We start from the raw sequence: 14,715 nt of genomic DNA, 5'->3' as shown, positions 1-14,715 counted from the left end.
GCTGGTAGTCCCAGCTTCACCTGGGTTCCAGTATTACTAGAGTCTGGCTTTCTACCAGTTACAGTGCTACCTTCGATGCAGGCTAGCCCCATATAATCCTGACAGGAGTCTGATAAATATTGTAAGAGTGTCCAGGGGCTGAGTTCGAGCCATTTGCTGCCCACCTTTGTCCTGCTGGCTATCCCAGTAACCCTAAGGCTAGATATTCTTGTTCCTGCCTTAACAGATGAACAAATTGAAGTCCAGACCAAGAGGGTAGAGGATTTGCTTACTGTCACATGTGTACCAGGCAGCAGAACTGAGGTTTGAACCCTGGCCATACAGCTGCGCTCAGCCTGCTCTCCTTTCCTCCAATGCATGTGTGTAGGGCAGAGTGTGTCAGGGGTGGCCAGAAAGAACCAATTAGCAGGACTGTAGCTCCGGGGTCCATACCACACCCCTCTCCCAATCCCCAGAGCAGGAAGACCCAGCCGGGGGCCTGAGAGGCCAGCCTCAGTGCTAAGTAATGTCATGGAATTAGCAAGGATGTTATCATGATTTAGGAAATGGCCTAGAGCTCGTCACATTCTCCAGGACCTGTTTGTCATCCCTAGGAGTGCTGGGTAGCATGATGCTGTTCTGTAGTGGACCCTCGTGGTGTGAGGGTGTGAGGCACACTGGCTCAATTACAGAGCTGCATGTAGCCTGCCTCCCTTCAGAAATCAGTGTGTCTGTGTAGCCTGCAGGACTGATGTGGCCTGTGGTGCTAGGGGGTGCCCATGTGTCACTTCCTGCTCTTACTCCCCAGGATTAGCCCACTAAGGCCTGCGGGGCCTCAGCTCGTCCTTCCCGTGCTGTCTGCCTCCTCATTTCCTTCATGGTTCCTTGTAGGACTCTTTAGTTCCTGCCCTTGTCAGCCAACCAGTGTCTGGGTGAACTTGCTGCTTGCTGCCCTGACCTTGGTAACAGCCTAAAACTCCCCAGGGCCCTTAGACTCAGAAAGGACAAGTTCACAGTCTGTGTCTTCACCTTGCTTTACTCTCTGTCTATCCCTGTCACTAGCGTCCTCAAGGTCCAGCATGCTGAACCCTCTCTTGCCCATCCATGAGGCTGTCTCATAGGAAGGGAGAGCATTAGTGGTTGCCCTGGATGGCAGGCTGTAGTACCCTCCAGCTTTGGCCTACTCTGCTGCAGTGGGGTGAGAACAGGCCCTGTCGTGGAGGCAGGAGATGGAGGGCTGTGCATGTGGATGGAAGCCAAGGCCTAGGACACTCTGATTCACCTAGTATGTCTCAACTGTAGCATCTGTCCTCAGGAGCACCCCTCCCAGTGCCTAAGTGGGGTGTCCCTGAGAGCAGGGAGGAGGCTGCATCTGCCTAGAGCACTGCTTGTACCCGATGCCTGGTGCAAGTCAGAACTTGCTCACTGAGTATTGATGGATGAACAAAGGGTGAGAACCAGAGAGTTTAATGTTAAACCAACAGTAACAGCAACAAACAAACAAAACAGTTCTCAGACCTGTAGAGAGATGAGAGTGTTGGGCAATCTGCCAGTTATTGCCCCATGCCTACTGGGTGTATGTACTTGCTCCTATTGCTTGTATGAACATGTGTATGTGCATGTACACACATATACATGGACACACACACACAAGGACACACACAAAGACAATGTATCTCTGGACTTCAAAACTCTCAGAAGGCCTCTGGCAGAACTCTAGTTGTTAACCACCTGGCTAATTTAGGATCTCTGGAATTTCTGTGGGTATCCTAAGCATATTCCCCACCCCATCACCACCACCATCATCACAAATCATGAGCCAGAGGGGAGAGGAAGAAGAAATTTGAATGTCTGCCACCCACAGTCCCATTCTTAAACTGAATCAGTAATTGAATGCTATTAAGCAAAATTAATTTGCCTCCTGCAGGAAGGCTATGATGAATGAAAGCGTTGCTAATGGGGAGGGAGCCAGGCTACCCTCTACGGTCATCAATATTTCATAGCCATAGGCAGTGTCAGGAAGCCGCATGTCCTGGTTTAGCTGACCTTGAGTGTTCTTGAAGGTAGGGCTTAACGAGGGAGTCTGCTTTCAAAGGACTTACTATGAATGAAGCCCGAAACGGATTGCACCTGAGAACTAATTGAGTTTGCTCCTGTGGGAGGTCCTCGGGTGGTCATTTATGCCAGCCTGCTGCTGATTCTGATTAGGGGGCAGCTATCCCTCTCAGCTGCAGTGTAGAGCTGGAGAGGTTAGCCCTGGCCCTTGTCTATACCGAGACCCCAACCATAGCCCCAGTTTCTGCTCATAGCTTCCCATCTCCAAGGGAGGAGTCTCCCGAAATAGTTGAGATTGTACCATGCCACTGGTCAGGTACTCAACCTGCTCCATTTCTTCTGCTTATGGCATGAGAGAGGGGGTGGCCATATAGATGGAATAAGATGTTAAAAATTGAGGAAGTTTAGGCATGATGTCTCCAAAAGGGTGGCTGGGAGTTAGCGGGCAGGACAGAGGGATCCGGAGTGGGTGAAGAAAGGAAGTTAAAACACTTTTCATTCTGTTCTTTGTAGCTGCCATCAACTTAGCAAAGCTGAGGCTTTTCAGACATTACTACGTCTTGGTGAGTAGAAACCAAAACAAACAAACCCCTAAAACTGTAAATGAGATCAGTGAGCAGACCTGGTGACAGCGGCAGCCACTGTGCCTGGACCTGTCAGCTGCCTCACAATCTCACATCGCTTCTCTGAAAGTGGGAATGAAAAATGTGGGTTGCTCTGAGCCTGTTAGAAGTAGCTTTAACTTCGTACAAAAGTAGCAGATCACTCACTCACAAGCAGGAGCCATGGAAATGGCTCAGACCCTTGTATGGAGGCCAGGGTAGTGTTTGATCCCCAAGGGCACCTCTAGGCCTAGGCCAGACCTAGTCATTCCTCAGCTTGCCTTTTCTGCCCACTTAGGGATGTTGGGTGCACCCTTGTGCTCTTCTACAGGCCCCCACAGAAAGCCACTGAGTCTGCACCACTCTCTCCAGTTACCAGGCAGGAAACTAGTTTTGTTCTAGGGATGTGTCCTTTAAAAACAGAAAATTGAGGTTGGTTTTGTTTGGGGATGTTTGGTTTTGGTTTTTTGTTTAAGAAAGGGCCTCACTGTGTAGCCCTGGCTAACCTTGACCCATTGCCCCTGGCTCCGAAGTACTGGGATTAAAGGCCTGCACCATTGCATCCAGCAAGTCAGTGATGGACACAAAGCTCTGTGGCGTGAGCACAGAGTATAATCTCCCAGTGTTCCCTTGACTCCCACAAGGAAGCTTGACAGCTCTGCCCAAGCAAACAAACGTTCAAATGTTAGAGGCAGCAGTAGGAAAGCAGGACAGACCTCCATCTAGCTGGTGTTCTTGTGCCTGTTCGCTCTCCTTCTCACGTTGTCTGTTCTGTTGACGTGGGCTTGTAGCATCTGTCACAACAGGTGTCACAGAGCATTTCCTGATGCCTATGACGATGCAGAGGAGACCCCAGCCTGGTCTAGTGTTCTGTGTGGTCTCCTGGCCAGCTTACTGAGACCTTGTCACAGGGTGGCCAGAGGAAGGTGTTAACAGGTTAGAGTGTATGGTTCAGTATGTCCTGGAGTGTGAGACTCAGCTGCTCACTGTATCTGCGTGTTTCCCATGTGACCGTTTTTCTATAGCTGCTAGGAACTGCCCCCAAGCCTGGGGTGACAAGAGTGCCCTTGGAGATGGAAGGAAGACCTGAATGTGAGTGGCAAGAAACAGAACAGCCATACCAAAGGAGCTAGCCTCCCAGGAGGGTGTGGTCAGTGTCTTAGCCACCAAGAGTAAGAAGACATGCATAACCAGGGCTTCGGGCCACATCTATTCCGTCGGGTGACTGTTTCCTGCTTTGCAGTTATTCAGTGGCAGAACGTGGCGCTCTAATTTCTGCTTTCCTCTTTCCTGTAGATTGTGTGCTACATCTACTTTACCAGGATCATCGCCTTCCTTCTCAAGTTTGCTGTTCCATTCCAGTGGAAGTGGCTCTACCAGGTCTGCTGCTCTTAGGGGACAGTTTGGAGAATTTATGTCTGAGGACCACATCTTGGGGTGTAGCTTAAGATTGTGTCTGACCTTCCTGGGAATGAGTACTACGACCTTCTGCCTCCTCTGCTCTCCAGATTGGATGATCTGTGTGCCCAGAAGAGCTGCTGGGCTACATGATAAATCTGGATGTAATTGCATTATTGATTAATTCTAAGTCTTTGAAGAGAAAAGCCTCAAGCAGAGAGAGAGAGAGATTTGTCCTGTGTAATTAGAATTTATCCACCTTTGCCTTCAGCCGCAGTTTGAGTGGTTTTCAATCCAGTCCTCCTGGCTTCAAGGATTTGTTTTTGTTTTTATTTTTGGGGTTTTGTGCCTAGAATAATATATATATATAATAGATCATTATAGCTATAAACTATCTTTGTAAGATACTAGAGCTGGTCATCAAGGCTGCATATACATTCGAACCTTTGTTCTTGGGGCTAGAGAGATGACTCAAAGGTCAAGAGCATTTGCTATTCTTCCAGAGGACTAGAGTTTAGTTTCCAGCAGCTGTGTAGGGTGGGTGACACACATGGCATTTTGAGTCCAGCTCTCAGGGAACCAGCGCCCTCTTCTGGCTATGTAGCCACTGGCATCTGAGAGGTCAAACAGAGGAACGCACTAACACAAATAAAAAAATAAAGAAAAAGGGTTTTTTGGTTTTTTGGGGTTTTTTTATAGGCAGGATTAATTTACTAGAGCCTCTTGTTCTTGTTTCTGAAAAAAAAAAAAATGCTCATCTGGTAAAGGCACCTGCTGCCAACACAGGTGACCTGAGTCGGATCCTCAGGACCCACATGGTGGGAGGAGAAATTGCACTCCCATAAGTTAGTTGTCCTCTGACCTCCACATTCAACTCCACAGTGTACTACACACATACGTACATACACACACACAAACACTAACAAAAAAGGAAGAACAACAGGATGGAGAAGGTATAAAATGAACCAGTATGATGGCACACTCTAGCATTTGAGAAGCTGACACAGAAGGTGGTAAGTTCAAGGCCAGCCTAGGTTTCACAGCAAGACACTCTCATCATTAAAAAAAAAAAAAAAAAAAAAACAAAAAGACAAAAAACAAAAAACAACAGTGGGTTCCCATGGAGACACCCAGTGTCTACTCTGGCTGTGATCTTGGCATAGACCTTCTCACAGACCTGAGGAAGTGCTCAGGAGCAGGCGACTGCGGCTGCGGCATTGCTGGAACACCATGTGGAGACTGAGAGAGGCATGAGCTTGCTTAGTTCCATTGCTTTCTGTAGAGTGCTGTTGCTAATCCTTTTATCTGTGGGCGGATTTTAAATTTGCAGCTGCTGGATGAAACAGCCACACTGGTGTTCTTTGTCCTGACGGGGTATAAATTTCGCCCAGCTTCAGATAACCCCTACCTGCAGCTGTCTCAGGAAGATGATGACCTGGAGATGGAGTCCGTGTAAGCTGCCCGCCCTCCCTCCCTCCCTCTGTTGAATGGTATTGTATGCAGGGCCCTGCTCTCGGCACTCTGCAGCTTGGAGGCACCCCTCTATTCTTAGTGGAAGGATGTGGACACTGCAGCCCCTGCTGTGCTTTGCTTAGTCTGAAGTGCAATGTCTGCCAGCCATTGCTCAGTCTTGTCAGGGACAATCAGAACTTACCACCCTCTATTATATATCCTTGGAGCAGCTCCCAGTGACCCAGTGTTCTGGGCCAGTTTAAAATGGGCTCTCTGGCTGCAAGCATTGCTCCTGGTATTTGGAAATTGCATCTTCTGGGTCATCATAGGTTGACAGCAGACTGCACCTCCAACCTGCATCTGAGTGATGGGGCTTAGGGTGAGGTTCAGGGAAGGCAGTTGTTTTCCAGATGGATCATAACCTGTCTGCCAGTTCTGACTCTAGTGAGCTGAGCTCTGTGTGTGTGTGTGTGTGTGTGATCTCAGGCCGAGATCCCCACTGCCCCGCACTTTTACCTTTCTCCTCTCCACAACTCAAAGGCTGAGGTTAACCCAGGCTGGGCTGCCAGGCACATCAGACCTCGTAGAGCAGCTCTTGGTGCTGGCTGCCCCACTAGGGCAGTGTGTGCAAGGTAGATCCTGGGATGGGCCCTGAGCAAGTCACTCCCATGCAGCAATACCCTTTCCACACAGTGGGAAGGCAGGAGGACCTCCAACTGTGCCTTTGCCAGAGGGAGCAGTCATTGCAAGTGGAGGTAGAAAGGGCTACAGATCCAAGTCAGCCTACCCTTCCCTGCAGTGCCAGCTGTGGGGCTGAGTGGCTGGGCTCAGTGCCGCCCTCCACTAAGCTGAACTGTGGAGTGCCCCTGCGGGAGCTGTGCTCACCATCTTCCATTGTGCCTTGGGCAGGGGGGGCGGGTTGATCCATGGCAGTGGTTTATTTTTTTGAGACAGGGTCTCACTATGTAGCCATGGATGGCCTGGAACTCTATATAGATCAAACTGGCCTGAAACTCGCAGATACACTTGTCTCTCTCCCGAGTGCTAAGATTAAAAGAGTGAGCCACCGTGTCTGACATTCATGGCAGTGTTGAAAGTTTTACTTTGGTATCAGTCTGAATGTTGAACTTTATGACACAGGTCTGGGCAGGAAGGAAGAGGAAGGTGCACAGACTCCGTAACTAAACAGGGTACATTCTGCAGTTTGGCAAGGCATAGGCCAGGGCAAATGTTGGAGATGTCAGTAACCCCTTGGTGCTCTCAGTTACCCGCCTGTGACAAGGAGCCAGGTTATTCTGGGTGTTCTCTGGGGCTTCATGGAGCCTCGAAGTGACAGGAGTGCTCCAATGGCAGAGAGGCTGCGTGCTTAGCAGGTACACAGGGTTACTTATCTAGGGCCCTGGCACCAGCAGGCAGCCCCAGCGCAGTCTGGGCTCTGAGGGGAAAGGAAGCAGGAGTTCAGGAACTGATGGAGGCCAGGTGCCTTAGCTCAGTAAGGATACTGGGGCAGGGGGGACGGGGGGCTGAACCCAGGACAGAGACCTCATCTAATGTATACAAGACTCTGGTCCCATCTCTAGCACTAAGGAAGGAGTGAGGGAAAGAGGCGGACAAAAGCTGTTGAAAGCTCTGGAGAGTGAGAAGATGTGAAGGCGGAATAGACCCTCATGGGCCTGCTGCCTGCTGCCAGCGGTACCCTCCTGTAGTGAGCAGTGGGCTTACTATGGCTCTCAGACAGGCAAATGGTGCAACAGCTGGGGCTGTGGAGTGCCTTCTTGATGGCACCTCTCAAGTCCTCCAGAGATAACTCGTCCCAGAGGCAAGCAGAGCCTGGCTCAGAAGGTCTTTAGCTCTGTAAAGCATCAGCCACTAGGTCTGATCCCACCACAAAAGACACTCCAGCATGTACAAGAACTCTGCCCTGTGCCCTCTGCCCTCTTACACACCCTCAGAGCAAGTCCAAGGCCTTTCTGACAAGCCCTGAGGGTGTGTCCAGGCCCCAGGTCATTCCATTGTCTCTGCTCCTCTGCTTGGGAGCCAACGTCAGGGACCGGCTTCCATCCTTGTGCTGGCCCAGCGTGCCTGTGGAGCCTGCGTGGCTGTCAAATGGCTTTCTGTTCAGCCTAGGAGCCTAGGGGCTTGCATTCCCTTCCTGTTTCTTTTACATCTCTCTTTGGGCCTACCAATTTTGGTTGCAAACTTCATTGTAAAACAAAAACAGTAAGTTGAAAAGTATCGGGAGCTGTTTCACTGACCCGGCCAGCCTTGGTCGTGTCAGCCACGCTGCACACACTTACTCTCTGATTGTTTCTGACCTGGGAGGTGGGGAGGGTAGAGAGGGCTCCAAGTCTCCCCAGGCTCCTATTCCACAGGGGAGTCAGGAGAATCCAGGAGAATCAGATGCCCGGGATCCTCTTACTGAGGCCTCTCACAGTAGACCCCTCCAAGTATGTATTAGGCAAAGAAATAGACGTGTCATGGACAGCTTTAGCCAAGCTAAATGAGGAGCTGTATTCTTTTTTTTTTTTTTTTTTTTTTGGTTTTTCGAGACAGGGTTTCTCTGTGTAGTCCTGGCTGTCCTGGCACTCACTTTGTAGACTAGGCTGGCCTCGAACTCAGAAATCCGCCTGCCTCTGCCTCCCGAGTGCTGGGATTAAAGGCGTGCGCCACCACGCCCGGCTGAGGAGCTGTATTCTTTCTGTACTTTGGGTTTGGGAAGATGTGGGGCTCTGTAAAGCAGGGAAGAAGGACAGATATAAGTGAAGGCAGTATGGGTCCCCAGCACCTTTCTGTCCTTGATACACTATTGGCTGGCCCTGTGGGCCATGCTGCTCACAGCTTAGGAACTGAGGCCCCCAAGAAGTCTCACTTCCCACCTATGACCCGGGAGGCTCCAGAGCCTGTCACTGGATCCACAGAGCTGCAGCTCCCCCCGGCCCCCTCTGTCCCAGTGGCCATCTCTTAACGTGAGTTTTCTAGAGTTCCTTCCTGCACAGGCTGTGAGAACACGCTAGTGACTGTGGTCCAGGCTACTGGGCAGATAGTGTGTGTTTGCAGGGTTTGTAGCCTGATGGAGCTGCACTTCATGGCTAGGCCACCCTTCTTCCCTGTCCTCAGAGAGTGGTTGAACATCTCATGGGCCCAGCCTTGTGTCTCAGCTGTCCATCTTGGTACCACTGCCCTAGTCTACGGGCTGCTCTCTTGCCTTCCCCCTTCTGCACATTCTCAGGGCTGCAGGGTCACCCTAGAGAGCTCGTGAGATCAGAGGGGAGCCACAACCACTAGCAGGTTGAGAGCAGCAGCCCAGCCCAGCAGTGCAGGTGGGCACAGAGCTTGGAAACACGAGGGAAAGGTGGCATTGAACTGGCAGCTAGGGGAGGGGCAGGGAGAGCGTGGGTAGGGTCATTGTGGAAAGAGCTGGGGCAGGCAGCAGCAGCCTGGAGAGAACCTAAGGGCTTCTTGGAATGGCTGGGGAAGGAAGAGCAGACCTCGAGGAAGTAGTGTTAACTGTCCTTACTTAGCAGGCAGAGTTTTGAACACCAAGCCTGTGCTTCTCTCCAGTGCCTTGGGAATGTCTGTGTCTGCCCCACTAGTTAGTCATCTTTCCTGAATACCTGTAACCCCGATGCTGACCTGAGTGTGGCCTCAAGTCTCTGGCCACTGCAGGGAAATTAATGCTGGCAGTGAGGACAACTTGATCGGGCATGTGGGGAATATTTTTCTTGGAAGGTAAGAATTAGGCTCAGAAAGGTCAAGTGGCCTAGCCAGTAGCACACAGCTGTGAGGGAAGGCCAGGTCCCCACCTTAGCCTAGAGTTCCCTACTGTAGGACTCTGAGTCACCTGACACTTTGGCTTTTCTTTTTCAGAGTGACGACATCGGGTGTAATGGAGAATATGAAGAAGGTGAAGAAAGTGAGCAACGGTGCTGTGGAGCCCCAGGGCAGCTGGGAAGGCACCGCATGACAGCAGGGCTGAGGACTGCTGTCAATGAAACTAGCTTATTCATAGCCAAGCAGTGAGCAAGCGCGTTCCTGACAGAACGATGGCATCTCCCAGCAGTGACACTCCAGCGGGCGCTGAGCGCTCATACCGAGGGAGTGCCACGGACACACATTTTTGTACTCTTAGGATCTGGATTGTGGTGTGGGCTACAGGCAGCTAGGACTGCCCTCAGTGAGGGCGGGAGGGGGCTTAGAGGGGGAGTAAAGAACTGGAGTCTGATTTACCTTGCTAATTGGGAGCCTGGGTCTGTGCCAAGGAGCCCTGTGGCTGCTACTCAGAAAGGCTATGGGGTGGGGGAGCGGGTCTGCGCTGGTCACAGTGCTGTGGAGGCTGGGGAGGGTGTGACTCGCTGCTCAGCCTAGCAGTTTATAAGGCTTTGGGTTCAATTCCTAGCACCAGGGTGGGGGGAGAAGAATTTACTTTGGGAACTAGACAGATATCTACCAAGGGCATGAGAAAGGGATTGTCAGCCTTTGGGAACAAGAACAACAGAAATGAATGAAATTCTTCTAGATAGCCAAATAGACACCCTAGGTGGCATGACACCTGTCCAGGGAGGGCCACTGGTCCCCAAGCACCACTCTAAATGTCCCCACCCTGATGTGACCTACACCAGTGGTGCTAGAGGCCAGCAGGGAGGACCCAGTACACAGCTGGCTGAAGGGAGAAAGGCCTTGGAGCTCCAGAAGTGTGCTCCAGCTGGCTCTCCTGACTCCATCCCCCTGCCTGCCCAGAGCAGCCGCCTGGCTTCCTCTCCTTCCACCTGTGTCTTCTGATCCGAATCAGAGAAAACAGAACTTTCCTGAAGGAGCAGCTGAGGACAGAAAGGGTAGTGTCTAAACGAACGCTTAGGTAAGCATCCTTCCACAGCTTGCATGGGCCAGGCAGGACCTCTGAGCCTCAACTACGTAGTCCAAGCATGCGTGAAGGGAGTGAGTGTCTTTGAGCCACTCATGCTCAGAGACCTGAAACAGCCAGATCTGCTCAGAACTTGGGCAGGAACACCAGCGGCTGCCTGCAGAAGGCATGTGACGAGGTCACAGGAGACCAGCTCAGCACCTCAGAGCCGCTTAGTGCCCAGGACTTGCAGGTGAGTCACACCTTCAAGGAACAAGCACTTCCTAGGGTGAGTTACTCTACCTCCCAGTGCAGAAGATCTCTGTCCTGAAGACAGTGTGTCTGTCTCCACACCCCCAGCCCAAGACCTAAGTCACCAGTGAGAAGCCGCTGCTTGTGCTGCCCTAGCAGGTCCGTCCCTACCACAGGTGTTCCGACAGGCCTGAAGAATCTATTTAAGGGACCTCTTCCTCCTAGTTCCTTTTGTTTGTTTGTTTGTTTGTTTGTTTGTTTGTTTGTTTTGTTTATACTTGTTTAAAGTATGTGGTGGGAAGGGAGTTGTCGAGCAGTCGGGGGATTGGTGCTTTGTTTTCTGCACGTAAGCAGTCCTCCAGCACTGCAGAAGCTGGAGTGTTCCTGTGGTGACATCTACGCCACAGCCTGCCTCTCAGAGGGCAGGGTCTTTTTGAAAGGGGCCTCGTTTTACTTGCTGGGTTTTAGGAGAGCCAGAGGGGAGAAGTTGTACCACCCAGCCCACAGAGCTCTCTTGGTGCACAGCTGAGCTGGTGTAGGGGGACAGCCTGCTCCTTCCAGGGCATGGGTGCAAGGGCTGGGAGGTGTGCTACAGCAGTGTGCTCCCAAGTCTTGCCCTGGAACTGCTGTAGGTGGGAAGCCAGGCATGGCGGGGGAATTAGAAGCCTAACCTAAGGCTGGGAAGACTGGCCTGGTGCCCAGGCTGTGGAAAGGAAAGCTTCCAGCCCTTTATCCTGCACTGTAAGTGTATCGTCTCCATCACTTGAGAGCTGTGAGCCAGCATTCCACGGTGTCCTTGGGTAGAGGAGTCTGATTGCTAGTCCAGTCGCCCCAGCTCACGAGCTGCCCTCTGCAGCCTTGAGTCTTAGCCCACCTGGCTTCACACAGCCCTGTTTCAATGGTAAAGCCCATGTGTTGGAGGGGCTGAGCAAAAACGGGGTGTGCATTGCACTGCCACTCTGGTATTAATAGCTCTGCTCTGTGTCTCTCCCCCCTTCTGCCTGCGTGAGGTATCCATACTTTTTTTGAGAGTGCTGTGGACTGGAAGCTGTGGGCTGTGACATTTAATAAAGTGTGGTAGATAATTATTTCTTGGACAACAGGAGCAAGTGTTCAATTCTGAATTCTGGCTCTAACAGGACTCAGCCTCTCATGTTTGAATAGCAGAGCATAGTCTAATGTTGAGCCTGCCTGGGCTTCATTCTCTCTAGATAGAGGAGCAGCTCACTCCAGGTCACATCAAGCCTGAGTCTTCAGTTCTTCAAAAACCACTTCAGAGTAAATACCTAAGTGTCCCCACTCTAGCCCTCACCTGTGCTGCCAGCCAGGGCTGCCCAACTCCTGAAGTGCTCGCAGAATTTCTGCTTCCCTTGGTCCTCGTGTCCTCCTCTCATCCCTCTCCTTCCCTCGTGCCCCCTCCTTTTCTCTCTCCCTCGCTCCCCACACTCCCTCCTGCTTTGCCACTGACTCCCTGGCCTCTCTGGCATACTCAGCCGCAGGCTGGTGCACTGCAGCATTGGCTGCCTGCAGCTGCGTGCAGAATGTATTTTCTAAACCAGGGAGTATTTTATCAAGAGAGTGCAAACTATGCAAACTCACTCTGTATTGCTGCTCTGACCACATGGTGATCTCCGCACACCGCAATGCCTGTCTGGCTCTTGGAGTGGAGTCTAAAGCAAGTCTTTGCAGAACGGGAAGCCCATCAGCAATCTCTGTGTTCATTTTCAGTGGCCCCTGGCCACCCCCCACCCACATCCCAAAGCGTGGTCCTTGAGGAAGCATTAGTCTGATGCGGTTGCTGGCCCATTTCCACACACCCAGAAGGACAACCTCGCTCTGCCAAGCTGCTGGTCCTCAAAGGAAGACTCTAGCCTACCCCCCAGCCTTGTTCCCACGTTCCATCACCCACCTGAGCTCACATGCTGACCTGCCCCAGCTTCAGCACTCACCGTGTGCTCCTCAGGGGCCTGCGCTGCCCACTGCTGCCGCCTTTCCTGTCTAGGGCTCTGTGAGGACTTTATTCACCCTCTCAGCTATTTAGAGCAGACTAGTGTTCTCAAAGGTCTGCCTTTTGTTCCTCCTTTCCTGAGGCTGCCCCGGCAAGATTCTGTAAAAACATTCACAGGAGTGCCCCTCATACCTGTACCACCTAGAATGTGTTCACAGGCCAAGGAGTTTCCCAGTTCCTCCAAGGCCTTGTCTGTCCCATAGAGGTGTGTTTGTTTTGTGCTTTAAAAGTATCATACAAAGCCGGGTGTGGTTGCACACGCCTTTAATCCCAGCACTCGGGAGACAGAGGCAGGCGGATTTCTGAGTTCCAGGACAGCCAGAGCTATACAGAGAAACCCTGTATACAGAAAAAAAAAAAAGCATCATACATTTAGGTGACGCTCTGCCTGGTCAGGGACCTCCTGCCTGCTTCCCTACACTATAAAGAGGGACAGACAGAAAAAGCTTGGGAGCAGATGTGGTCATGACTGGCATGTCAGGACCTGGTATGATTTTGACCACAGAGAGACTTGATCCTGGCCAGTGGTGAAGGCACACAGGCTCCTGTGGTGAAGGCATACAGAGCAGAGTGAGGCAGACACATTTCTGAGACAGGATGCTCATTTGGAGTTGAGGTGCAGTGGATGGGGAGGGAACTGGAGGGCCAGTCTTCTTAGCATCCAAGCGCTGTGTCCTGCTGCTGGGCCTGGAAAGCCTGTCCACATGAAGGGACTCTTCCGTCCCTAAACAGCTTTCCTAGATGACCCAAATAATTGTCAGACTGAACCCAGAGGTGTCACCTGCAGGAGGTCGTCTGGCCTGTATGCCTTACTCAGGTTGGGGTGCAGGGGCTGGGGACCACTTAGTAATGTTTAACATTAATCACTGAAATATTTCCAAGCATGGGATTTAGATGTGCTCAGGACTGGCCACTGTATGGAGGCACTTCACTGCAAAGCAAATACGCCCAATAAAGATTCCATGTGGAAGCTTGTGTCTGTGGTCCTAGGGAAACCCAGGCACTGCCTAGCTTCCTCCTCAAAATTCAGTGTTCATACAGTTCCTCATGTTGTGGTGACCACAAACCATGGAATTGCTTTTGTTGCTACTTCTTAACTGTAGCTTTGATACTCTTATGAATTGTAATGTAAATATCTGATATACAGATGGTCTTAGGCAATCTCCTTGGAAGGCTCATTTGATTCCCCCAAAGAGGTCGTGACCCACAGGTTGAGAACTGCTGTAATTCCTTATTATCTGTGCTCATTAAATCAGCTGGCTGCCTGCCACCCACTCTCACTGACAGTAGCCCCACCTGGTGAAGCCTGACTACCAGGCCTGTGGTACCAGTGCACACCGCTGATGTGTGGTCATAGGAGATCCAGGTCAGGACCCAGTCCTGCTGCCACCTCAGGATATGACAGCAGAGATCCGGGGCTAAGCCCCCACTGAAACAGGCTTCCTGGGTATCCAATAGGGTTGTCCCTGAGGGAATCAGACATTCAGGTAAGTCATTCATCTCTGACCCCTTCACTAGGAACGCTTTAGGTTGGCAGACTCTGGGCTGGAGAAGTAGCTCTGTGGGCGAGGTGCCAGCCACACAGGCGTGGCACATTGAGTTTGGATCCTCAGCACCCACATAAAAGCCACTCTAGCTGGCCAGTGTGCCCTGGGTCCTGTGAGAGACCCTACCTCAGAACACAGCTGAGAGTTAGAGAGGACACTGTGTCAAGCTGGGCCTGCTCGTGCACAACGCTACCCATAAAAAAGGAAGTGCACACTTCCAAGTATAAGAGTGTGGTGCTGAGGCCTTACCCCAGGTATAACGTTCATCTCCCATTTCCAGCTGCCTCACCACAGACTCCTTCCCTACTCAGAGATTCTGGGAGGCAGGGGGCACTCAGGGAGCTGCTGATTGTGTGACTTCCATCCAAAGCCTGGTCTCTGCATACCATGGAACCTGAAGAAAGCTATGTGACACTGCTCACATGCCGCCCAGTCAGCAGCTAAGCCCGTGTCTGCTTGGAGGAAGCTAGTGGAGCCCAGCCCGGCTTGAGTGGGGCTTCTGGCTTCTGCTGTGCAGTTGCAGTAATGATAAACATGCCTTGTGCTTTACAGAGCCTCAGAGTATGTGTCTATTAGCTAACA

At 51.5% G+C, this 14,715-nt stretch overlaps 1 protein-coding gene across 1 annotated transcript in view; it reads left to right on the top strand.

Moving 5' to 3' along the window:
- The window catches only part of Gpr107 (G protein-coupled receptor 107), a 66,504-nt gene extending 52,948 nt beyond the window's left edge, over nucleotides 1-13,556 (top strand). The window contains exons 15-18 of the mRNA XM_021149672.3: nucleotides 2,548-2,597; nucleotides 3,933-4,016; nucleotides 5,365-5,486; nucleotides 9,354-13,556. Coding sequence (XP_021005331.1) covers nucleotides 2,548-2,597; nucleotides 3,933-4,016; nucleotides 5,365-5,486; nucleotides 9,354-9,450 — 353 coding nt within the window. The 3' untranslated portion in view covers nucleotides 9,451-13,556. The remainder of the gene's footprint in view (nucleotides 1-2,547; nucleotides 2,598-3,932; nucleotides 4,017-5,364; nucleotides 5,487-9,353) is intronic.
- Nucleotides 13,557-14,715: the final 1,159 nt, after the last annotated feature.

Source organism: Mus caroli, unplaced genomic scaffold (genome assembly GCF_978045245.1).
Source record: "Mus caroli unplaced genomic scaffold, Mus_caroli_1 scaffold_2, whole genome shotgun sequence".
NCBI lineage: Eukaryota > Metazoa > Chordata > Mammalia > Rodentia > Muridae > Mus > Mus caroli.
Note: the sequence above shows the minus strand (reverse complement) of the source record. Positions and strands in the feature narration are given on the sequence as shown.